Below are 24284 nucleotides of genomic sequence, written 5' to 3' on the forward strand. Positions count from 1 at the left end.
TCAGACCTTTGTCCATTTTTCCTACTGGTTTTTGTCTTTTCTTATTAATACATAAGGACTTCTTATATGTTAAGGACGTTGACCCTTTCTCTCTCACATGTTGAGATATCTCTTTCCCAACCACCTCTGGCTGCTGCCTATTCATGTATCGCTATTGGGGCAGGAGGCCAGGCCACCCCTGCGGTGACGTGAGGGGTTTTGGCCCCTGTGCTGCCCTCGCCCAGCCCGCTTCTCTGTCTGCCCACACCTTCCTGGTGTTGTACTTTCCCCCCAATGCTTCTCCCAGTTTGTACGTGGTCTGTGCTGGGCACTTTCTAGGTGTGCCATCCCCCTCCATTGCGCTTCTCCTTGGCGGTTACAGGTATGGGGAATGCCGTCTGTGAACCACACGTCAGGACCTCATGCCTCTTGCCTGTGGGCCCTCCTGGCCCTTACCCACCCCGGCTGACCCTGAGGGTCGTGCGGTGCACACTCTGAAGCAGCCCCAACCCTAGACGGCAGGGTCCCCACTAGAGGCCCGGCGAGGGGCAGGGGCGCATGACGGAGCTTCAGCTGCTCCTGGAGTCAGGGCTGCAGGTGACGGGTACCCCTGCCTTCTGCGCACAGCGTTCAGTTGGGGGTTCACGTGCACAGGCCGGCACTGGATTCTGTCTACAAAGTCTGGTGGCATCATTCGGATGTCAGGCCTGCAGGGCGGGGGAGCCACATCAGGCCTCAGGAACTGAGGGTGCAGAGGACTCCTGAGTCACGTGACTTGGTGGTATCGAATCTAAATCCTTAGAGATTTATCTACTCAAGTTGGTGCCAAGCCCTCCGCTCCGCTGCCCAGCCCCAGTGGGGACGCCTGGGAACCGGGTGCAGGGCTGTGCCCCGGAGCTGGGGCGCGCACCCTGGGAAGGGCTGCCTGCACCCGTGCCGCCCGCCCGCTGGAGGCCTCGCCCCACCCCCAGCCCTCGGGGGCCTTGGGTGAGCCCAGCTGGCACTCGTGGCTCCACCCTTGGGCCACCGGACCAGGAGCCGCTGGGGTAATCTGGCCTGGCCTGCCTGGTGACAGATTGGTCACCAGGGCTGGGCTGGCAATGGCACATCTGGGAATGACGGGCCAAGGAACGCCCGCTGGTCCTGGGGTCACTTCGTGGCCTGTGCTGGGTGGGGCCTCACTGCCGACCACACACAGAGAAGAACCTGAGCGGCGGCCCTCTGCCCGGAGCCTGCGGGCGGGGTGCCCCTGCTCAGCCTCTGCCAGGACCGCAGGCCCCGCTCTTCCCCCCGTGCCCCACCACGCCACTCCCTGGTCCCCGGACCCCACCCTCGCAGGGGCTGCGCCCTTGGCCGGGGAGGTCGGCGCCCTCAACGCGCACGCGGGGTGTGCGGGCGGCCACGCAGCAGAGGCCGCAGAACGGGGGTGACGCGCGTGCGTGGCGGGCCCGCGGGCGGCACGGAGAGAGGGACCCGCGGCGCCGCAGCGAGGGTCAGGTTTAATGGTCACTCTACGGGGTATCGTACATCGTGGGGCCCGCACACCCCCGCCCGCCCTCGGCCACGGGCACCGCCAGGCGCCGCGGACCAGGCTCTGTAAAGGGGGGGCCTGCCCCCGAGCCCCACTATGTACAGGAGCGCGCCCCGGCGGCCGGCCGCCCGCGGCTCGGCTCTCGGCCTGGGGCGCGGGGTGGGGCCCCGGGGCGGCCAGCGGGGTCTCACCCACGGGGCCCAGCCCCGACCGCGGCGGGGAGCTCGCAGGGCCGGGGCCGCACCCTTCCGCGCGCGCCGGCCCAGGACGAGGACGCGGGCCGGGCCGGCCGGGCCGGGGGCGCGGCCCCGTGCTGGTGATGGGTTCGGCGGGGCCGCGGGCGCGGGCCGGGACCAGGGCGCACGCACTGCACGAGCTCACGAGGGGCGGCGGTAAACGGCACTGATGCTGCGGCCGCGGGCGCTCCCGCCGGCTGAGGACTCGGCGCGGACCCTGAGCTGGGACGCTGCCCTGAGGGGCGAACCAGGACCCGAGCGGGGGCCCCGCCCTCACAAAACGTCCTCGAAGTCCAGCAGCTTCGAGTGCTGGCGGCTCTTCCACAGGCGGTACAGGCGGAAGTCGAAGTAGGTCTCTATCATCTGCTTCCCTGGGGCAGCGGGCGGGGTCGGGACGGGCTCAGGACGAGGGTGGGGGCGGGGCTCCGGGTGGGTGGGGGCGGGGCTCCGGGTGGGTGGGGGCGGGGCTCAGGGTGGGTAGGGGCGGGGCTCCAGGTGGGTGGGGGCGGGGCTCAGGGCGGGGCTCAAGGTGGACCCAGGAGGGGACGGAGCTCAGAGTGGAATGGAGGCAAAGGGATGGGCGGGACACAAGGGGCGGGGCCGGGGAATCAGGATGGGGTCAGGGGTCCGGGGTCAGCGCTCAGGGTGGGGAGGGGCGCTCCCTCCAGGATCCCACCTGAGCTGGGAACCTGCCTGACAAACTCACCTTGGGCCGACAGCTCCAGCGGGGACTCAAAGATGACCCTGTACGGGGTCATGAGGGTCCTGAGATTCTGGAACAGCTGCAAGGAGGGGCGGAGACATGAGTGCAGGGCAGGAGAGGGAGTTTGATGGCATGACGTGCGGAGGGGATAGGAACCCCCACAACTGGCTGGGCTAAGGCACAAGGGGCTTCTTGGGGAGATCAAAGGAAGCGGGAAAGGGACTCTGAGGAGAAACGGGGTCGGGTGGGGTAGTTCTGCCAGCTCTCCCCATGGGCCTGAGGTCTCCAGAGGCCGGGGTGGGTCTGAGGGCCCCTGTACCTTCTCCCCGTTGGGGTTCCCCAGAATGTAGCAGCCCATGATGTGGATGACGTTCGGCTCTGGGTTCACCTTGCTCATCAGGTGGCTCAGCCGCTTCCAGAAGCTGGCAAGGGAGGGGCAAGTCACAGGCGGTCTCCAGCCCCGGCCCCCACGGTGTGAGCAGACAGCAGCATCTCCGCGAGGGGACTGCGGGGTGGAGCACCCAGGACACTGCCTGCGGCGCGCCCTCCGCGGCTCCCGGGCCAGCCCCGCCTGCTCACTGGATCATGTCTTCTTCCTTCTCCACTTTGGCAAAGGTGGCCACCTTGTTCTTGAGCAGATACAGGTGTCCCGGGCCGCCCTATAAGAGACTATGGTCAGCCTGGCGTGCTGCACACACCAGGGGTCCACCCACCGCTCCCCCAATACACACGCACATGCAAGGAGGTGGCACCCTTGGCACGCCGCCACCGCCCACTCCCTGGCAGGGAGGTGCTTAGCCCTACCTGGCAGAATATCAGCATCTTCCAGATCTTGGCACCCTTGTGGTAGACGTTCAGCTTCTTCTCGATCTCCTCTGGGGAAGAAGGGCTGTGAGCACTGCCCCCAGGGCTCCCCACAGCCCGCACCCCCCCAGCCCCACCCCAAACAATGGTAGGTGTGGAGGGCACATACCCAGAATGTCCTCAAAGGTTGCGTGCTCATGGTCCTGGGACAGACACAGGCCAAACCTGAATCAGAGCTGCTCTCAGGCAGCACCCCCACCCAGGCCTGGGGGACAGGAGGGGCTGGGGGCACTCACGTAGAGGATGGGGATGATGGAAGGGTCATCCCTGCGGATGATGGTGGGGATGTACTCAGCTTTGGGCACCTTGGAGGAGATGAGCTGGGGACAGCACACAGCTGCTCAGGGAGGGCCTGGCCACCTCAGAGCTGAGGGGCAGCAGGACCCCTGTGAGATCACCCCCCCCTCCAGTGCAGCCCCATGAGACAGCCCCCAGGGAGCCCGGTGAGAAACCACCCCCACCTCCCAAGGGAGCCCCCCTGTGGCTGCATCAACCCCAGGCATAAGCGGGTGGGCACCTGCAGCAAAAGGACCCCCTCCCCTGGCAGGCTGGGGAAGCACTGAGAAGCCAGTTCTCACCATGACCTTGGGTGGCAAGAAGCCCTCAGTGTCACAGGCCACAGCCTCCAGGCTCTTCTCAGTCTCCCAGTCCAGGTCCTCGAAAGCCTCGTCCAAGGTGCAGTGCGAGCTCTGCAGGTCACTACCTGAGGGGCAGGGTGGGTCACCAGGGCCGGGGACACGAGCGGGGTCTCCAGGAGGCGGATGGTGGATGGAGCTGGCGGGCCTCGTCCCGGTGAGTCCTCCGGGCCAGCAGGGAACACGGGGTGGTTGAGGGAGCGGAGCTGACACCACCCCCTGCCAGGCAAGACTGGCCATCGCCAAAAGCCAGAAGCTGCCGGACCCCAGGCACAAGCGTGGGCTCCCGCCAGGCCTGCACGATGCCCTGGACCAATGAGCTGAGCCTCGCAGCCCCTCAGGCTGGGCGGCGACCAGGCCTACAGGCACCCCTGCCCAGCGCCACCACAGTGCTAACTGCCCACCAGGTCGGGGTGCCGAGCGCCCTCGTTTACTCAGGTGGGTAAACTGAGGCTCAGAGAGCAGAAGCGCAGAAGCTGCCCCACAAGGGACCTGCCTGCGGGGCCGGGCCTGGGGGAGCCTCTGGAGAGGTGACCTGCACAGGACACCTACTGTCTCGGGAGTCGTGGGAAGAGTCAGCTTTCATGGGGGTGGGGTCGCTCCAGGACCGGCTGAAGCTCCGCTCGCGCCGCTCTGCGAACGCTGCAGGGAGAGCGACCCCGCGTCAATGAGCGGCGGGCGGGCCGCCGCGGCCCGGCCCCAGGACAGGACTTGGGGCTGCTCCAAGCAGAGCATGGGAGCGCCAGGCTAGGGTACCCAGAAGGCGCCTATGCCGGAGGGGTCGGGGTGACGGTGGTGGGTGTTGGAGGGGCATGGGCTGCGTCTAGGAGTGCTGGGCGGGGCTAGGGACAGAGCCGGGCGGGGCGGGCCCAGCGCATGAGCTGGAGTGGGGGGCGCCAGGGCGGAGTTAGGGATGGAGCCTGGGGTGTCAAGGAGCCCGAGTCCGGCACTGGGCAGAAATCGCTAGAGGGGCCGGAGCTGGGTCTGGGGCTTTGGTGGTCCTCCCTGCACAGCAAGCAGCACAGAAGCCCAGCAGGCCAAGAGCAGGCCCCTCCCCGCCCCCCCACCCCGGCTTCCTTACTCTGGGCCTTCACCCTCCGACTGCCAACCATGCGCAGGTGTTTCCGGAAGTTCCTGGGGAAGGAGGCGCCACGAGCTGCTGAGGGCTGCGTGGGGCGGGGGGCAGGAGCCCCAGTCCCCACTGTCCCTGACCACCACCGCCCCAGGCCCTGCTCTCCCTTCTTCAGTGAGGGATGCCCTCCCAGCTCCCCTAAACTCAACTGCTTGCCCAGTGCCCACCCAGAAGCAAATCCCACCCAGTCCTCTCCTGAGACCCTTCCAGGGCTCCCCTTCACTGCCTGGACCAAGGCACAGTGACTACGCCTTCTCCTGCCACCCCACCCCGTCCCTCGGTGACTCAGGGCACTCAGCATGGCCGCTGTCACTGCCCTCATGCCAGTCCCTCCTTGGCTCCAGGCCAGCCGCCCACCCCCGAGCGGCCAAGGGCTCCTGCCTCCTGCACTCAGCTGGGCAGTGACGCTGTCTCCATCCCCCCAGATAGGTCTGGCCCTTGCAGGCAACGCTCCCTCCCTGCCACTGCGTCCTGGGCCACCTCAGAGGCAGGTCTTCTTTGTCCCCAGATTTTGTGTCCTGACAAGGCTGACACATGAGATGAACAGACAGCTTCCTAGACACACCTCTGAGGTGGGGGCTGGGGAGGCTAAGCCTGGCCACTGAGCTTCAAAGGCCAGAGAGAAACTGTCAGTGTGCCCCCCAAACAACAGCCTGGGGGCCCAGGCCACGATTTCTCCTGCCTGCTGCGTCCCCAGAGCAGGGCCAGGCCAGTAGTCGCCACCACCCTTCCCCCATCCAGTCTGCGGGGGCCTGGGGGGGCCCAGGCCAGACCAGCACAGACAAGAGACGGACCCTGGTGGCGAGTGGCTGGCAGGCCCTACCTCTGGATTACAGACGCGGAATGGTTCTCCCGTTTCCGGCGCTTCCTCTCCGCGTAGCCCCTGAATACCCTGGGAAACCGCCGGGAGTCAGCACTGCCCTCAGCCACCGGCAGAGGGACAGACACGGGAGGACAGACGCACAAGCACAGGGACCACGGGGCATCTGGGGTGCTGGACCTGGCAGAGGGGTGCTGACCTGCCTTGCCCTGCCTTGGCCCACTGTGGCCTCAGTGCCCATGAGGACACAGCACTCCCTCACAGTCAAGGCCTGCCCAAACCTAGTAGGGGGCGGGAGGCCCCCCAGGAACCACCGCGGGCCCTTAGGCTCGAGGTCCCACAGGATACTTACGAGATGCTGGAGGCGCGGCCGGAAGGGGCAGCGTGAGAGAGAAGACACAGTGAGCCTCCACCCCGCAGCCCCCCGGTCCCCTGCGGGCAGCTCCCTCCTCGTACCTGGCCAAGTCCCTCACAAGTGCCCAGGCACCAGAGAGGCGGCATGCTGTGGGCCAGCCCCCGGAAGCGCAGAGGACCCTGCAGTCCCCTGGCCCAGGCCACCAGGTGCTGCACCTGTCAGGCCGGCACGCAGGCCTGGCTGCCCTGCCAACCTGGGGACCAGAGGGCACCACCTCTTGTACCCCCGGGGAGTAGCCTGTGGGGTGGGAGTGTCTTCAGTGTGGGGCACGCTGCAGCCACGGGGGCCCCCGGAGGAAGCCCGCGACAGCAGGCCCGGTCGTGTGTTGCAGCTGCAGAGCCCCAGGAGCCCGAGCTGTGGTCTCTCGTGGAGTGCGTGGCGCACAAGCAGGCTGCTGTCTGGGGGGCTGAGAGGGCGGGGCCTCGAGAGCGGAGCTGGGTGACACGGGCCCAGAAGAACCACCCCCACTGGTGACTGTGTCAGCTGCAGCCTCCGGTGCGACCCGTGGGCAGGACAGGATGAACAGATGGGAGGAGCTGTGAAGAGCGGGGGCGGGCTGGGAGGAAGAGCAGCTAGTCCTGCTTTTCTCCAGGATGATGCCACATCTGGGCGTATGGGGCTGCCCAGAACCAGCCACCCAGGTGGGCCCGGGGCGGGCGTGCCTCCAGGGGTAGTTCCCGAGCACAGGAGGCAGTCTCAGGCCCAGGCCCCATGCGGCGGGCCCGCAACTCACGCTTGCATAGTTGTCGTTGCTGTCTGGAGGCTGAAGAGGCTTTCCTTGGGGAACCAGGTGCGAACGGGGGTGTGCGTGTCATCTGGAGAAGACAGGAGCAGTGACCTGGATGGCTGGGGGCTCCTGCTGAGTAGGGGGTACTCAGGCCGAGCCAGCGGAGGCCAGTGCAGGGCCGCGAGGTGACATGCACCCAGCCAGCTGTTGGGGCCTGGATGGCCAGCGGCTCCGTGACACGGTGATCGTCCTTGTTTAGCTCTCCTTCTGGCTGCCCACAGCAAGGAGCCCTCCTCTGACAGAACAGCCCGCTTCCATGGTGCCCCACGGTGCCTCGGTCTCCCTCAGGGAGGGAGGGCCCGGCAAGGACAATGCCTGAAGCCCCTCCTGGGGACTCCAGGGACACCTCTGCAGTGAGGACACTCTGGTATAAGCTCAGCCAGACCTCCCCTGCCCCGGACCAGGAGGGCTAGATGGAGACCCTGCAGCTCCTCGAGAAGGTGAGAGAAAGTCCAATCAGCTCAACCCTCTCGCCCTGACCCCCGCCCAACCCCTCGTCTGTGTCCCTTAGAGGAGCGCAGGGCCCTGGTGAACTGCTCACGCCCCAGGCCTGTGCTCTGACGCCCAGGTGGACTGCAGACTTGGAAACCCAGGGAGTGTCCTTGGAAGATGGGGCAGCTCAGCTAGTTAGAGCTCTGCTCTTCAGGAGGTGATCTCAGAGCGAGAGGCACAGGGCTGTCTGAGTTTCCCAGGGAGGCCTTTGCAAGACAGCGCAGGCCTCTGGGTCCCCAGCCACCCACACGGTCTGACAATCCAGGGGAGAGGCTACTGGCTGGTCAGGTCCCAAACTGCTACGTGTGTCCTGAGGTAAGTGGGAGCCCTGCTGGGTGGGCCTGGGGCAAGGACTGTGCCCAGACCCAGCCCAACCTGCCAACTAAACCGTTTTCTGCCTCCTCAACCCTCAAGGTCCTCCCAGGCTCCCTCCTCCGGGAAGCACTCTGACAGTCTTGGTACTGGCAGCGCCAAAACCAACCATGGGGCATGAGACATGATGGCAGAGCTCTCTACCTGCACGCTGTGACCTGGGTACCCTCCATCTGTCCAAGCCTCACAATGGTTGCTACGGGCAGACCCCAGCACCAGCACTCTGCCCACGCATCCCCATGCCAGGGCAAGCCCCCTTACCAGACACACGGTCGACGCTGTACATCCTCTCCAGCTTCTTGCGACGGCTGGTGGCCTGGGGCAGAGAGGGCTGGCCCAGCCCAAATGCCCGCGGGGAGGGCCCTGGGGCCAGCTGGACGCATCCCGGACATTCCTTGGAGCCCTGGTGGCTGCTTGCCCAGCTCTGGCAGGGTGTGCTGACGTCCTCACGGCTGCAGCCTGGGCTGGCGTGCAGGGGCTGGCTGTGGTGGTGGGGGTGCTGCTCCCGGTTCCGCCGCCCCTTCACCACGCCCAGCTCTATGGCCTCGGCCTCTGGGCTGGGCAGTAAGGCCGGCTCCCCAGAGATGGTGTACACACGGGGCTGGGGGCCCTCTCCGGCCGGCTTCCCAATGACCGCCTCCTCCGAGAGGCTGCCTTCGTAGCGGCCATTGGAGATGAGGGAGAGGCGGCGCTTGTTCTGGGGGGCTGGCTGCATCTCAGGGGACCCGTCGTGGCCAGAGTAGGCGTCGGCTAGCAGGTGGTCTGGGGAAGAGGCACCACATGAACCTGAAGACCCTGCCTTCCCTATCTCCCGGTGCTTGGAGGGCAGAAGACACCCAACGGGTGCCTGGCCCGGATGTGGGGCCTGCGGCTGCCCCCAACCCCACTGAGCAAACCCTAGTCCATGCCACCTTCAAAAGACGTGTTTCCCTGTGCTCCCTGCAGAGGCTCCCACCTCTCTCCTTTGTGGGCCCCCAGCCCCATCTTCTGTGTGTGTGTGTGGGGGGGGGCAGAATGGAGCAGGCCACCCCCTAGCCTGCCACCACACTCCTGTGCCCTGTGCCAACTTCTCCCCTCCCCCCCACCAGCTGGCCCCCAGAGACAGCGGTGCCAACCCTGGGGGTGCCAGGAGGCCTGTTGCCATGCCAACGGCCCAGGCTGGGTGGGTGCCATGGTGATGAGTGACTTGAGCTCCTCCTGGGGCTCTGGGCCCGGGAGGGCAGGGGGATGAGGAAGCCCGCCCAGCAGGGCAGCTGCTGCGCTCCCGCCCCAGTGCCCAGGGCAGCAGGCCGGGCCTGGCCCCGAGCAGGGGGAAGCAGGCCTGAGGGGGGCTGTGGACGGGCGCCATCCCGGCGCTGCCTCCCGTGTCCTACCTGCGCCGTTCCGGTTCTCAGGGTGACTCTGGGACAGGTACTCGCCGAAAGCTCGGGCGGCTCTGAAGGGTGGGCAGCAGGGAGCCGTCAGTGCACACAGGCCCACTCAGCTTCCCCTGCAGCAGCGGCAGCAGCACGGGGCCCCCACCGGAACCCGACCCCAGAGAGGAAGGGGTCGGGGTCACCCAAGGCGGGCGCTCCCTCCCCACCCAGAGAGCCCAGGGCTGGACGGTCGCAGCTACCGGTGCCCTTGGGTCACAGTGCCGCGTGGCTGGACCCGCAGACGGGCCCTGGCTAGGTCCTGCCGGGCACCTGTCGCCCCGCGTGCGCGCGTGGGGGTGAGATCAGCAGAGGGGGGCGCGGAGGCGGGGTGGGGGCGGGGAGGCGGCGCGGGCCGCTGTGCACTCACCGCACTTTGGCCGCCACGGAGGACATGGCCTCGCTCCTCAGCGCCCTCCTCCGGGAGGCGGCGGCGCCCATGGTCGAGGAGGCGGCGCATCCCCGGCCTCAGAGCGCGCCCCGCGCCCGCCGCCTCCGCCGGGGCAGCCGCGCCACGCAAGGGCTCGGGCTGGGGCGCGGGACCCGCATGGCGTGCGGGTTCTCCGCGTCCAGCACCGCCGCGGCCAGGACCCGGGCGACGCCCCGCCCACCGCTACGTCAGGGGCGGGGCTGACCCGCCCACCATGACGTCAGCCAGCCCCGGGGTTGTGGTTGGTGGGGGCGGGGCCGCCCACCGGACGTCAGGGCCCCTCTGCTCTCGGCTTCCTTGCAGACACCTGCCGGGACCGGACCCCAGGACCTCGGGCAGGGTTGCTCTGCCTCTCAAGGACCCGCATCGCCTGCTCTGAGACCAGCAGGGATCCGGGGGGTGGGGGTCGCCTCAAAGTCACAGGGCCAGCACTTCTCCCTCCTTTGGTACAAAAGGGCTCCCCTGGCGCTATGTCGTGACGGGGGACGAGTTGTGGGCGTGTGTGCAGGCGAGAGATCAGGAGAGGCTAATCCTCGGCTTGGGACCCCAGCTCCTTGCTTGGCCTGGAACGGTTGCCCAGGTGTCAAGTCCCAGTGGAAGGGTGTCTGGGGTCCTCTGGTGCCCACGTGGTGACCCCTCAGGAGGGCGGCAACGCCGTGCCACCCGGCCAGCCCCCGGCTCCAGCCAGGCACTTCTGGGCATCGCTCAGGCACCTCGGCGCAGGCAGAACATCGCACACAGTCAGATCGGCCTTTATTGAAATGCTACGTGGAAGCATGGGGCTCTAACATCTCTCAGAGGCCTGAGGGGCTCGCACCCCCACGGGCTGCTGTCTGGGCAGGGGATGCCGGAACCCAGCGCCCCACCAGGAGCACCAGTGCAGAGAGGCCTGGGGCACCCAGCACAGCCCTGGGCCCCAGCCAGGTCTGCTGCCCCCAGGGGCCTCGGTCTCCGGGTCAGGCCCGCAGGAATGCTGGCTTCAGGGCAGTCAGGGAGGAGAACCCTACCCATCCTGGTCAGAGAACAAGGAGGGTGCTGCGTCCTGGGACAGTTTGGGGGAATCCAGACAGGGGTGCTGATGTTGAGGCGAGGGCTCATCCTCCTGGAAGCAAATGGCAGAGTCAAGGGGGGTACAAGTAGGGGGCCTGGCCCTGGGGGGGCGTTCCCCAGTCCTGGCCTGCTCGGGGCCCTCAGAGCCCGCACGGCCCCGCCGGCTCACCGAGTCAGAGCCCTCGATGGCCGCGGTGCTCCGGAAGTCAGCGTAGGCGTCTGGGGCGCCATCCAGCAGCCCCTCCTCACACTCGGTCAGGTAGTCGGACTCGGCTGGATAGAGGGGAGGGCCATGTTGGTCCCCTCCTCAGGGCAGGTCCCCGCCCCCAGCCAGCCAGGTCCAGGGAGGCGTGCTCTGTGTGCCAACGGTCTGGAGGGGGTGCTGCCGCCAGCACCTCAGCTATGTGGGCGTGCGTCCGCGTGTCCAACTCACCATCCACCACGGCCACCTTGGCGGGCTCGATGCGCGACACAATCTCAGCGAGGTCCGTGAAGGAGGCATTGGGGCAGGTGAGCACCTGCGGGGCCAGGCAGAAGCACGGCTAGCCAAAGCCCCTCTCCCCATGCCCCTGCCACAGTGCTGACTGCCCAGCCGGGCCCGCAGCCCCAGCCTGAGGCCTTCTGTGGCCCTAGCTTGCTGAGGACCCCCAGACCCAAGAGTGGGGGCCGGGGTGTGGAAGATGGGCTAAGTCCCGAGCAGGCCCCCACCAAGACCACCACCCTCTCCAGAGTGGGTGGAGAGGAACCCAGGGGGTGGAAGTTAGGAGACAGCCCCCAGGGCTGCTGCCTTGGTCTTGTGGCCCATGGGGGGCTCTTGGAGGGGCTGCTGGTAGCAGGGAGCAGGGCACCTATCTCGGGTGGTTAGGGGGAGGACTGTTCATGGGGGACAGGGAAAAGGGGCACCTCTGGGCACTCACGTCGCCTGCCTTCGTCTTGCTCGTGCCCTGCCGGTCCTGCAGCATCTTCTCCAGCACGCCGCTGCGGGTCCAGATGCCGAACACGGTCCTCCCGTGCTGGTACCCCACCTCCTGCGCATAGCGGGGCCTGGGTCTGGGTGCTGGGCCTGGTCTCTGTGCTCAGAGGGCAGGGGCTTGGGAAGGGGCAGGCAGGCAGGCAGACACTGCCTCCCGACGGCCCTTGGTCTCCCCCGCACTCACACAGATCTCCGTGAACTTGCCGAAGTCCAGGGTGCCGTAGCTGTCGATGGGCGGGCGCAGGTACTCGCAGTAATCGCTGTTCCTCACCACCTCCAGCTGCCGCACGCAGCACACGTAGGCCAGGCGTGACTGGATCTCCGCCATGTTCAACACCTGCCACCGCACAGTTGCCTGCGTCTCTCCCTGGATCCCTCCCTCCCCTCTGCTCCCCGCCCCACCCCCAGGGGAGACAGAGCTCTGCAGACCCGTCCCTTTCCCCAGAGCCGGTCCCCACCGGCAAGCTGGAGCAGGTGCAGGGAGGCTACCAGGAGCTGCAGAGTGGCAGGGCCTGCCACCACCCAGGCCGGTCCCCACCTTGACTTTCGTGGCCAAGGGGTTCCAGCGCTTCCATAGCAGCCACCACCCGGAGAGAGCATCGCCGTAGTTGGTGAGGTCTGTCTCATCCCGGCTGCCCACGTCAACGGCGATCACCACCTTTGCCCCCATTGACCTGGCCACATCCGCTGGGAAAGGAGAGGCCCTGGCACCATCGACACAGGCACACAGTGCCCCAGGTGGGGACAGAGCCTGCCAGACAAGCCCTGAGGCCAGCTGAGTGCATGGAACTGTCCAACAGGTGACAGGTGTGCCGAGGAGGGGGGTCTCCCCTAGAGCACACCCGACACCTGCGGGCTGTTAGTGCCCACTGTGGGCACAGACAGGAGGTAACTGCTCTCAGCCTCTCCTTGGCCCTTGTTCTGAGCGCTGCTGAGCTGACAAACAGAGCCATATGCTGGACTCACGGTGCCCAAGTGCGTGCGTGAGTGTGTTCTCTGCTCCGAGCCAGCCTGTAAATTCCCTTGGCACACAGGGAGGAAAACGTGCACCAGCCCTCTGGGAGCGGAGGCGGTGGTGGCAGTACCTGGGAGGTTGTTGATGTAGCCCCCATCCATCAGCAGGTGTCCATCTTTGGGGTCACAGAGTGGGGGCATGTAGCCCGACAGGGACATGCTGGCGCGCACATACCTCCACAGGGAGCCTGGCAGGACCCAAAGGGGTGGAGAGGTTGCAGAACGTGCCAAGGGGCAGGAGAGCAGCCTTTCCTGCTACATGTTCCTGCCTTGCACCCTCGGCTCACAGCGTGGCCTGGACACACCTCCTGGACACAGTCCTCCCCGAGGCCCAACAAAAGCCAGGCGTGCTCTGGGCTCCTCTGCATCTCAATACCAGGCTCCAGCAGTGTGTGCCCAGGGCTTCCGCCAGCCCCGCCCACACACCTGTAGACACGCTGCAGCGGCCCAAACACAGGGCCCCGGAGAGGGCCTCAGTTCCACCCCCAGTCAGCTTTCTCCTTTGTCTCGTCATCCACATCTAACCAACGGCACCCATGACCTGAGTGGCCCTCCAGTCTCCACCCCATGACCTCGGTGTGTCCTCAGCCTACACCTCATGACCTGAGCGTGCCCTCAAAACTACACCCCATGACCTGAGCATGCCCTCCAGTCTCCACCCATGACCTCGGTGTGTCCTCAGCCTACACCCCTTGACCTGAGTGTGCCCTCCAGTCTCCACCCATGACCTCGGTGTGTCCTCAGCCTACATCCCTTGACCTGAGTGTGCCCTCAAAACTACACCCCATGACCTGAGTGGCCCTCCAGTCTCCACCCATGACCTCGGTGTGTCCTCAGCCTACACCCCTTGACCTGAGTGTGCCCTCCACTCCCCCACTTAAGTTACATGTCATCTCCATCTCTCCAAGTCTTTCTTTTTTGCCTTCTGGGGGTCTCCAAGCTCCTGGTGATTTCCCCACCACCCTGTCTTCTGTGTGCAGGACAAGGTCATCTCTGTTCAGATCTCACTTGGGTGATCCCGGGGGCCTCCCCAGTTCACGCAGCCACCAGGCCCTCCTGCGCCTGGAGTGGGGCCACACAGCGGGAGCCCCACGCAGGGGCGGGGCAGGCGCTCACCATCTGTGTGGACCCGCATGGCGGAGGCCGAGATGTCCGTGGTGATGGTGAAGTAGGGGATCCACAGGTCCTGCGGGGAGGAGGTGCTCAGCTGGGTCCTTCGTGTTGGCCCCCGGCCCGAGGGGAAGGGTACGGGCTCAGGAGGCTCTGAGTGTGCAACATAGGCCCGGCGGGGCCCCCACGGCAGCCGCTGGGAGCACCTCGATCTGCTGGTCCTTGAAGACACCGCAGATGCTGCTGTTGAAGCCGGCACCCGAGAACATGGAGGTGATGGGGTAGGTCAGGTCCAGCACGGTCTTCACCACTGACGTCATGTCCTGAGTTGGGGGCACAATGAGGCCCTTGTGAGGAGGAGGACTCGCACCCCCGCCATGGGGGCACAGGCAGCAGGTGACCCTCAGTGACCTGGCAGGAGCCTGCTTCGGGGAAGGGCACAGGGACACGGGCACATGTGTGTCCTCCCCACAAGCAGAACAGAGGTGCTGGGGAGCACCCTTGGGGTGGAGTCTCTGGGGCAGTGAGCGCCGTGGGAGGAGCAGCACGCCTGAGGCCCCGCAGGGACGCCACCGACCTCAGTGTGGACGGAGTGCAGCCGCTGAGTGGCTCCTGCCTCGGCCCTGGGGTCTCCAAGACCAAGGGGGCCCATGGAGCTGGCCTGGGATGGACCCCCCTGAGACTGAGCACAGTGGGCCCCATGGCTGCTGCTTGGGGAGGCCCATCCTTAGTGAGCAGGGCGGTTGGGCAGGGCGGCCCAGTCGGTTCAGGGGAAGAGGCTCCTTTGGGACGGTGTCCTCAGGGCTTCTGTGTAGGGGGCTGCCCACCTCCTTTTCTTTTAGAGGAGAACGTAAGCCCATTTGACCCCCCTGTGGTTTCAGCCCGAAAACAAGCCGAGCCTGAGAAAAGCAGACAGCAGCCACGCTCTCCGGGCGCAGCGGGGCGGGCAGCGAGTGGGCCCTCCGCCCTCCGCCCTCCGCTCCAGCTGGGCCCGAGGGCCTGGCCCTGCGGCCGCCTCCACTCGGCACAGGGCCGGTGTCACTCACATCACGTTCTGCGTCCCTGGTACTCTGGCATTTGGGGTCTTACAGACCCAGGGAGGGACTGCACCCCAGGACCACCTACTTGTTAGGGTGGAGTGCTCGCCCTGGGGGTGTCTTTCTTGCAAACTGACCAATGCACAGATCCCTCCCCCTTATCGCAACCTCACACCAAGCCAGCACGCCCCTGCCCAGCTCACCACAGGGCCCGGGACCAGGCCACTGGCACTGGGCACAGCCCCCACGTCCCTGGCCCGCTGGAGGCGCTGATCTTAAGCCGTGGACCCTGCCTTTCCCGCAGAAATCCCAATAAGGGGTCTCGCCTGGGGCTGCACCAGCTCCTCTCTGCCTCCTGCCGGGCACGGGGGCTCCCTGGTGGCCCTGAGGTGGGCGGTGCCTCTTGTTTCCAGGGCAACCGTGGGTAACACGGGCCTCGCCATGCTGCCTCAGTCACCGTCAGACACTGAGACCAGGCGCCAACCAGAGCTGACCCCCAACACCGATGGGGTCACAGCGCACGTGATCCCTCCACCCTGTCCCACAGCTCCCCAGGGACTGGCCCCTACCTCAGCCCACTGCTTGGCCCGGATCCGAATCTGGCTGTAGCTCCGCTCCTCGGCGTACAGGGCACCCATGAAAGCCCCGATGGACGTCCCTCCGACCATGTCCACGGGGATGCCACACTCCGTCAGGGCCCGGATGATGCCGACCTGGGCGCAGCCTCTGCATCGCCCAGGAGCAGAGAGCAGGCAGTGAGTGCGACTCCCAGGACCAGCCTCCCGCGCCCCACAGACCGCCCCGGAGACAAGGACCCCACCCCCCTGGCTCCTCCACAGTGCCCGACTCCTGCCTAGGCCACGGGAAATGGGGCGCAGACTTGATGCGGGACCGCGACCCTCATTCGTGCCTCCCTGGTGTCCTGAGAGGCCGGCCAGCCAGGTGGGAGGCTGTGCAGCTCAACAGGCTCTGGACGGACTCAGGAGGGGCGCGCGGGGAGGCTCCCTCACACCCACGCTGCTTTCTTTCTCTCTCCCTCCTTTCCTCTCCCTCTCAAATCAATAAACATACCCTTGGGTGAGGATTTTAAAAAATAATAATTGAATCTTTAATTTTTAAATCTTCACAAAGAAAAGTTCACATCCAGATGGTGCTACTAGTGAAGTCTACTCAACACGCAAGGAAGAAGAACACACATTTCACAGAAAGCCTTGCGGGCAGGAAAGAGCAGCACCTCCCCACTCAGCGTGGAAGCCGGCAGACGGGCTGTGCGTTTCAACAACAACACGGCCTCACCCAGACTCACAGGCAGCCCAGCACCAGGTGCAGAGGCTGTCACCGCCCGGCAGACGAAGCCACCCCAGGAGCGCAGTGGCATTCACCGCAGAATAAAGGAGAAAGTCACAGTCATCTCAACAGACCCACAAAAACAACCACTCATGACAAAAACCCAGCACGCTAAGTGGAGGGGAACTGCCCTGACCTGACGAAGGGATCCGTGAGCCCCTCCAGCCAGGAGCACACTCAGTGCTGACAGAGACGCCCTCCCCGCCCCGGAGCACGCGGTGCCTGCGCTCCCCCGCCCCGGCTGGGGTTGTGACGGAGCAGGGAGACAGGAAGGAGAAACAGAAGGTGTGTCATGCTTTGGAAAGAAAGAGAAAACAATGTCCTTATTCCCAGAAGATGTAACTGTTGTATAGAAAATGCAAAAAAATCCCTCAGAGGCACCAGGATGAGTGAGTGAGCAAGGCTGTATTCGTCCGCACTGGCAACCGGCAACTGGAAAACGCAGCAGGTGTGAACACTAGTAGAAGCAGCCCACGAGCTGCATATCTGATTCTAATGCCTACAGGGACATGCAAAAGACCCAGAGTCGCCCCAGTGAAGGCGGCTGCGGCCAGCGTTCCCACAGACAGCACACGCCCCTCCAGGGGACACAGAGCCAAGGCAGGTGCCCTGGAGCCACAGCAAAGAGAAAGTCGGTGGCAGGTGACGTCCCAGCAGCTAAAGAGCCACGTGGGGGGTGGGGGGGTGACACGGAACCTCCCCTCTCGCCACACCCACATGGCACCACTTCCGGTGGATCACAGACCCCCATGTAGGAAGAGAGGAAGAGAGACTCTCTCTGTGACCTTGGGTTAGGCCAGAGGCCTTGGAGCACCACAGCCACCGTACAAAACTGTGGAATCTACATCAAAACTAAGAGCTTGATCTAAAAATGCCACTAAGAAAACAAAAGGTCAGACAAAATGTTACCAATAAATACATCTGGTGAAGACCTGTGCTCAGACCATATAATTACTCCTCTGGCTCCACAACAGAAGAGCAGCCGCCCTTAAACCTGAGGGAAGATGGTAAATGTAACTTGACCCAAGAAGGTCCACCGGCCAGGAGCATGGCAGGCCGAGGGGAGAGGAATCCGAGTCCCCAGGAGACACACAGCAGACCGGCGACAACCGAAAATGCGGACCACAGCGAGGCTGACGTGAGTGGACGCAGACATTGTGTCAGCTGTGTAATGGGTTATTTTTTACTCTTTGCCATCTTTTGCGTTTTACCTCAGTGGCAGGTTATTTTTTGCTCACGTATCCTAGCAACCTTGAGCCCCCTTTTGCTAGCTGACTCTAGCTGTTATCTGGCTACCCCAAGGACATGAGAATAGTGTCCGGCCAAGTATTTATCAGCTGAAGTTCCTTCTAAATTAGAAAGTATGTATATATGTAGTTTCTCACGCCTGTGTAGTTTTTTTCTCTTTTGTTGTTATCTAGTTACCCCAAGGACATAGGAATAGTTCTGTTGCCTTTAAAAACCTTTCAGTCTGTAAGGCGGGGCGGCTCTCCCATCTTCTGCTTCTGAAAGTGGGAAGACCCATCCCTGGCCAGGTAAATAAACGCCATAAATTTACTTCTAAATTGCCTCGTGTCCTCTTTGCTCGTTAATGCTCCATAACAAGCTGCCCCACGACCAGGTAACTCCACTGTGCAGCGTTTGTCTGAGAGAGAGGAACGCGCGTGCACGGAGGAGCTTTCACGAGGCAAGTCGGAGCCGCGTGTCTCTTGTCCCCTGTGGGCAGGGACTGCAGGCAGCAGCCGCACGCGGGGACCACGGCCAGGCGCAGACACGGCCAGCGTGGCTGAAACCAAAGCAAGCCAGGGCACCCCGGAGAAACAGCGCTGCACCGGGCAACAGAGAGAACATGACGGAATAAGTGCCCGGCCTTAGAAACTGCCCAGCAGGGCAGGTCCACGAGGGGGTACACTTCAGGCAAATCACCCATAAGGTGGAACCAAAGGACAGATGGAGATGTGGCAGAGCGACCCCCCAGGAGCAGGGAGGGAGGGCATAGTGCCTAGCGGTGGGGAAGCCCCCCGGGTGCACAGGGAGAGAGGCTGAAAGCCCGGCCCCCGGGGTGCTCGGAACCAGACTCCCCACCCACGCTGCGCTGAACCTGCGCCGAACCCTCAACTCTTCTCCGGGACAGAGCTCCGCCTACAACCCCGCGCCGCCCACCAGGACGCCACCTTCTGCAATGGTGGTCTGCAGCCTTGGCCTCCCTGCCTCTTTTAAGGGCATTTCCAGAGTACGGGCTTTGCCAAAACTGGGGAGAGACCCAGGAAGAGGAAGACAGGGAACCCAGAAACCGGAGCTCAGGCGGGAGACGAAGGCAGCTCCCGAGGCGATGGCCAAGGGCCGTCCGCACAGCCGGCCCGGAAGGCGCGCATGGCGGCGAGGCCCCCGCAGCCTGCGCCACAAGGGCCGTGCTCTGGGCACAGGAGGTACAGGCTCTGGGGATGGATAGCGACGCCCAGGACACTGAGCAAATGGCACCTGAGGCAGTGACCAGCCCCGGGGACGGGAAGACAGTTGCTGTAAGAACGTAAACAGAGCAGCGGCCTGGCAGGGGCAGACACCCGGGGTCGCAAGCCGCACGTGGGACGCACGGCGGGCTCCGAGCCTCTACACCGCGCGTGAAAATGGGGACAACCTGCCCCGCCTGGGAAAGCAGCTCTCACAGGGGCCCACCCAGCGGTCACAGGCGAAGGCGACCTTGCAGAAGCTTCTGGACTCCGCTGGGAAGCACCGGCAGCGCGGCGCCACACGCTCTCTGTGCCCTGGGCGCAGACACACCCGCTGCACGCACCTGGCTCCGCCTCCTCCGAGCACCAGCGCGATGGCGTTGCCCGTCAGCACCCGCGCCAGACGCGAGAAGTCCGAGTGCCGGTCCGGGGGCTTCTGGAAGAGCCGCTCGTACATCTCCACCTGAGAGACACCAGCAGCTGGGCTCCGCGCCCAACCCGCGCTCGCCCCAGGACCCCCGGCTCTGTCTGACCCCCCCGCCTGCCGGCCCCTGGAGCGGCTCCCCTGGGGGACACGGAGCCCGAACCCCCGCTGAAACCCCGCAGCCCCGAGGATGGAGGGCGCTCTGGGCACAGACTCCCAGGCGTGGATGCAGCTGTGAGCACGATGTCCATGGAGCTGAGGGGCAGCCTCTGCTCCCCCCACCCCCAGCCTGCAGGCCCCCAGAGCTGAGGACACCCTCAGGGGCCTCGGGGTTGGCACGTGCTTTTACCGGTAGCAGCAGCTACGCTGACCGGCCACCGAGACCCTCTGGAAGCTTATCCCGCCTCCCTGGGCCCCGCCTGCCCCGGGAGCGCAGCAGCACCTTGCGGCCCTGAGAACCCCAAAGGCGGAGCTTGGGCAGGGGCTCGCAGCCAGGGCTGGGGCGCGGGGCGACGGGTGCTCACCAGCTTGGGCAGGCTCCTCCGGGAGAACACGCGGCGCGGGCAGCGCAGGTGCAGGTGGCCCGAGCACCAGCTGCGCATGTTGAGCCACTCAACGGTGCGCGCCGGCGGAGGCCCGTCCTCGCGGTGCAGCAGGACGAGCTGCTTCTGGGCGCGCACGGCTCTGCTCTCTAGCATCCGCTCCAGCTGCGGGGAGCACAGCTGCGGTCAGGGGAGCCTCAGGCTGGGGTGGAGCTGTCCATAGAGGCCCGCGCCAGACGCGGCCGTGCCGACCAGGTGGCACCCCGGTTCTGGAAACCAGCTGGGCTGTGCAGCCCTCTGCCCCTGGCTATGAGACTGTGGCCAGGGGTACCCCCCGCCTCCCTGCTGTGTCCTGGCGCCTCCTGCAACACAGCCCCCTGAACACACACTGAGACCTCAGATAATGAATTTTTTGCAAACACTCTCCCTTGCAAGAGACCCGCATCAGAGAGGAGGTACTTCTAGCTGCCCCAGGATCAAGGGCAGAAACTCCAGATGAGAACAGTGATGGAAGTGGAAGGAGACAGCAGACACCAGCTGAAGGGATGAAGAGCACCCACTTCATATCCATGAAGCCGGAAAAAGACAGGAGTGACACTGCCCAGTGGGGAGGACGTGGTGCCTGGGCCTGTCCCGCAAAGGCTGGTGAACTGGAAGGTCCAAACCCTCGGGCCCGAGTGGGCCCGTTACAGGCAATAACCTCCCAGCCCACAGATGGGGCAGACAGCTGGTAGGAACTCACACACAGGGAGATTTCAAAATGATAAAAGGAAAAAATAGGGCACTGTTTCTATAAAAGTTTGCCCTGTAAGACAGAGCTGCCCACACACAGCAGAGGTGAGAAACGCGGACAGAGGCCGCGTGGGGGTGGGGGTGCAGCGCTCCGCCCGGTGCGCAAACCTCCGCAGACCTGAGTATCTGGGCTTTGGCTCTTATCGTCCCCCCTTCCCAAGTTCCTGAAATACTTCCTTCAAAGGAAAGAGCAGCAGTGGGACCTGAGGAGAGCGGCCACCCAGTGGCCAGCACCCGCCTGCCCACGGTCCTGACCAACGCCCGGCCCCACTGCTGCAGCCCCAGCCCTGCCCACGCCGCCCCCCAGACCCTGCGGCCAGCCCACCTCGCCCACAGTAGGCTCCTGCTCGCCTAGGCCCACGATGAGGATGCAGTCGGCCTGCCGGATGCAGCGCTGGGTCCAGGGCGTGAGCGTGCTGTCTGCCTGGTAGAGCACAATCCGGTGGATGTCTTCCTGCTGCCCCAGCCAGCTGGACAGTCTATACTCATGCATGCTGGAAGGCCCGGACGTGGGGGTCATCAGCATGGGGGGGCATGGACATGTTCGGGAACAGACAAGGGGGCCGAAGACATGGGGCACCAGACATGGGGGACGGTGAACACGGGGCCGCGGGTGGGGGTGCAGACCCCGGGTGTGCACAGACACAGGACGCGGGTGAAGGTCGGGCTTGGCCTGGCCGGGAGCAGGGAGCCAGGTGGTCTGCTACGTGCGGACGGGGGTACCTGTCCAGGGCAGCAGAGCCAAGGCGCTGTTTTATGTTGTCACTGGTCAGCAGCAGGACTGGGCCTGAAAGCAGAACCTCGAGTTCTGGCAAACTGCCCCGATGGCCCACCTCCAAGGCTGCGAGGCCCGTCCACAGGAGCAACCACAGGGCAGCAGACAAGAGCGCCTGCTCCCTCCCCACAACGTTCACTCTTCCTGAAAGCCACGAGTAGCCTTGCACCTTTCAATAAGGAGGTGCCTGTGGCCTGAGGGGAGCCTCTGAGCAGGTGGGTCTGCATGGTGAGAAGTGGGTGCTGAGCCCCCGGAGCTGGGAGGACTGCACCAGCTCAGGGGCTCACCAGGCACAGGGACAGGGGGTCTCTCTGAACCTCAGTCTCCTCTTCTACACACGAAGGAGCTGAAGCTCCACAGCAGCAGCATAAGCTCATAAAATGTAAGTGAATATAATTTCCCAAATCCAGATCAGCGAGGCTGGCTGGATTCCAGCGTGACGCCGTTCACCAGGGTTAAGATGCATAACTTCTCAAATCTGTGCCTCTGACATCAAGCATCTTCCATCTATGGTGTCTTAGAGCCACTGTCCACAGACAGAGTTGCTCAGCCAGAAAGGCCGGGTCAGAATCGCGGGAAGGCTGCTGGGGCTCAGGACAGAAGGCAAGACAGAGCAGTCTCAGAAGGGCCGCTGAGGACCAGCCCAGGACCCGGCTGAAGAGGACCCCGAGTATGAGGCCACAGCAGGAGCGCCGGTCACTGAGGGCTTCCTTCTTCTGCATTTGCACCAGAGCTTCCCTAACCCTAAGGGTGTCTGAGTAAAAGGTGAGGTACAGAAATCACCCAAGTAGAGGACTTCTGGCCAAGATGGAGGCCTAGACAGACACGCTGCGTCCCCCTCCACTACTAAGAAGCAACACAACTACCTCAAAACTAGAAACAACCAGAAGTTCCAGAAAACCGAGCTGCATGGAAGTCCAACAAACAAAGATATAAAGAAGAAATACTCATCAAGACAGGTAGGAGGGGCGGAGCCGGGGCTGAGAGGACTTGGTGTGACAGCGGCAGCGGCAGCAGCAGGCTGGCAAAAAGCACAGCCACATGTTTTAAAAAGTGGGGAGGGACACCTCGGGAGCACTTCTAGCACCAGACCAGACTGCGAAGCTCACAGTCCCAGCACTGGGGAAAATCAAGCCTCATTGCTTCTGACTGTGCAAACCAGTGGGGGTTGGGGCAGAGGAAGAAAATGACGGCCAGGGCAACAGCTAGAGAGGCGCAAGTCCCATACGGAAGTGGGAGATGTGCCTGGAAAAGGGGCGAGTGCTGACCAAGTGACATTGTTTCCTCTCTGACCCCTCCCCCACATACAGCACCACAGCGTGGTGGAACAGGTCATCCTATACTGACGAATACCTAAGGCTCCGCCCCTCACAATGTAACAGGTGCGACAGCTCTGCCTAAGACACAGAGGCAAACAAACACAGGAGCCTGTCAAGATGAGGAGACAGAGAAGTATGGCCCAAAAGGGGGAACGGATCAAGGTTCCAGTGGCAAAACTAAGTGACGAGGAGATAGCCAACCTAACAGACGCAGAGTTCAAAACACTGGTGATAAAGATGCTCACAGGCTTAATAGATATGCTTAAGTATGGCAAACACATAAGGGAAGAAGTGAGGCTATGCTAAGTGAAACGAAGGAAAATCCACACAAAACCAATGGTGAAGGGAAGAAAACCGGGGTTCAAATCAATGATTTGGAACATAAGGAAGAAAAAATTCACCTAGTGCAAAATGAGGAAGCAAGAATTGAAAAAAATGAGAGGCTTAGGAACCTCTGGGACAACTTTAAACGTGCCAACATTTGAATCATAGGGGTGCCAGAAGGAGAAGAGGAAGAGCTAGAAATCGAAAGCTTATGTGAAAAAATAATGAAGGAAAACTTCCCAAATTTGGCGAAGGAAATAGACATACAAATCCAGGAAGCACAGAGAGTCCCAAACAAGCTAGACCCAAAAAGGACCACACCAAGACACATTATCATTAAAATGCCAGAGGTTCAGGATAAAGAGAGAATCTTTAAAGCAGCAAAAGCAGAGAGTTACCTACAAAGGGGTGCCTATAAGACTGTCAGCTGATTTCTCAAAAGAAACTTTGCAGGCAAGAAGGGACTGGCAAGAAGTATTCAATGTGATGGAAAGCAAGGACCTACAACCAAGGTTACTTTATCCAGCAAAGCCATCACTTAGAATGGAAGGGCAGATGAAGTACTTCCAAGACAAGGTAAAGCTAAAAGAATTCATCATCATTGAGCCATTTTTGTATGAAACGTTAAAGGAACTTATTTAAGAAAAAGAAGATCAACACTATGAACATTAAAATGACAACAAACTCACAACTATCAACAACTGTATCTAAAAATTAAAAACAAAATCCAACTAAGCAGAAAACCAGAACAGGAACAGAATCACAGGTATGGGGATCATTTGGAGGGTTATCAGCTGGGAGGGGGGAAGGGGGAGAAATGGGGAAAAGGTGCGGGGACTAAGAAGCATAATCGGTTGGTACAAAACAGACAGGGGGAAGTTAAGAATAACATAGGAAAGGGTGAAGCCAAAGAACTTACATGCACGACCCATGGACATGAACTAAGGGGGTGGGATTGCTGGAGGGAGGGGGGGTACTGGGCAGAGGGGAGCAAAGGGGAATAAATTGGGACCACTGTAACAACATAATCAGTAAAATATACTTAAAAAAACAAAAAGAGGACTAAGGGCAAGTAATCCTTTCTATGTTTTAAAAGTTCCTTTCAAGAATAACTTTTAAATATTTATGGTAGTACCTTTCAATTCTACAAATCATTTTTACTTGGCATTTACTCAGAGCCTTGTCATCAGATGCCTGTGTCAGGTAGAGAGCAGCCCCTCAGGGGGTAAACTTTGTCCGGGAAGTCAGCGAGCCCCCGTGTGCCCCGTCCCAAAGGCAGCCTCGGAGCCCAGCAGAGCCGACCACGGGGCTGGCGCACT

General features: G+C 63.1%; 2 protein-coding genes across 3 annotated transcripts in view; both read right to left on the reverse strand.

The window, feature by feature from the left end:
- Positions 1-1959: 1959 nt before the first annotated feature.
- On the reverse strand, positions 1960-9966 carry NSMF (NMDA receptor synaptonuclear signaling and neuronal migration factor). Of its 2 annotated transcripts, XM_090275067.1 has the most exons (14): positions 9749-9965; positions 9340-9401; positions 8228-8728; positions 7049-7130; positions 5030-5082; positions 4497-4590; positions 3892-4012; positions 3550-3633; positions 3423-3456; positions 3254-3324; positions 3029-3108; positions 2769-2871; positions 2453-2528; positions 1960-2117 (listed from the first exon to the last, which is right to left on the reverse strand). In XM_090275067.1, exons 1-14 carry the CDS (start codon positions 9817-9819, stop codon positions 2020-2022), a joined length of 1530 nt encoding a protein of 509 aa, XP_090131193.1. In that variant the 5' UTR covers positions 9820-9965; the 3' UTR covers positions 1960-2019. The 2 variants fall into 2 exon arrangements, with proteins under 2 accessions (XP_090131193.1, XP_090131194.1); XM_090275068.1 differs by lacking the exon at positions 4497-4590 and having other exon boundaries at positions 3892-4016; positions 9749-9966.
- A 769-nt stretch (positions 9967-10735) lies between these two features.
- Positions 10736-24284, reverse strand: part of PNPLA7 (patatin like domain 7, lysophospholipase) — a 40055-nt gene continuing 26506 nt past the window's right edge. The window contains 14 exon segments of the mRNA XM_090275299.1: positions 10736-10910; positions 11028-11131; positions 11292-11376; positions 11776-11886; positions 12016-12168; positions 12370-12518; positions 12917-13033; positions 13962-14031; positions 14162-14278; positions 15562-15718; positions 19134-19252; positions 19738-19920; positions 20873-21041; positions 21271-21334. Coding sequence (XP_090131425.1) covers positions 10812-10910; positions 11028-11131; positions 11292-11376; positions 11776-11886; positions 12016-12168; positions 12370-12518; positions 12917-13033; positions 13962-14031; positions 14162-14278; positions 15562-15718; positions 19134-19252; positions 19738-19920; positions 20873-21041; positions 21271-21334 — 1697 coding nt within the window. The 3' untranslated portion in view covers positions 10736-10811.

The sequence above is a fragment of the Furipterus horrens genome, unplaced genomic scaffold (genome assembly GCF_987537825.1).
Source record: "Furipterus horrens unplaced genomic scaffold, mFurHor1.1.pri manual_scaffold_4, whole genome shotgun sequence".
NCBI classification, from domain to species: Eukaryota; Metazoa; Chordata; class Mammalia; order Chiroptera; family Furipteridae; genus Furipterus; species Furipterus horrens.

What these genes read in the sequence shown, in the direction of transcription:
- NSMF (XM_090275067.1), bottom strand. Translation starts at nt 9,819, where the DNA reads ATGGGCGCCGCCGCCTCCCGGAGGAGGGCGCTGAGGAGCGAGGCCATG. An exon ending in TCTTGCCACCCAAGGTCATG is followed by an intron (nt 3,634 to 3,891) that starts GTGAGAACTGGC and finishes TGCTGTCCCCAG; the next exon opens with CTCATCTCCTCCAAGGTGCC. An exon ending in GCTGGAGCTGTCGGCCCAAG is followed by an intron (nt 2,118 to 2,452) that starts GTGAGTTTGTCA and finishes CCGCTGCCCCAG; the next exon opens with GGAAGCAGATGATAGAGACC.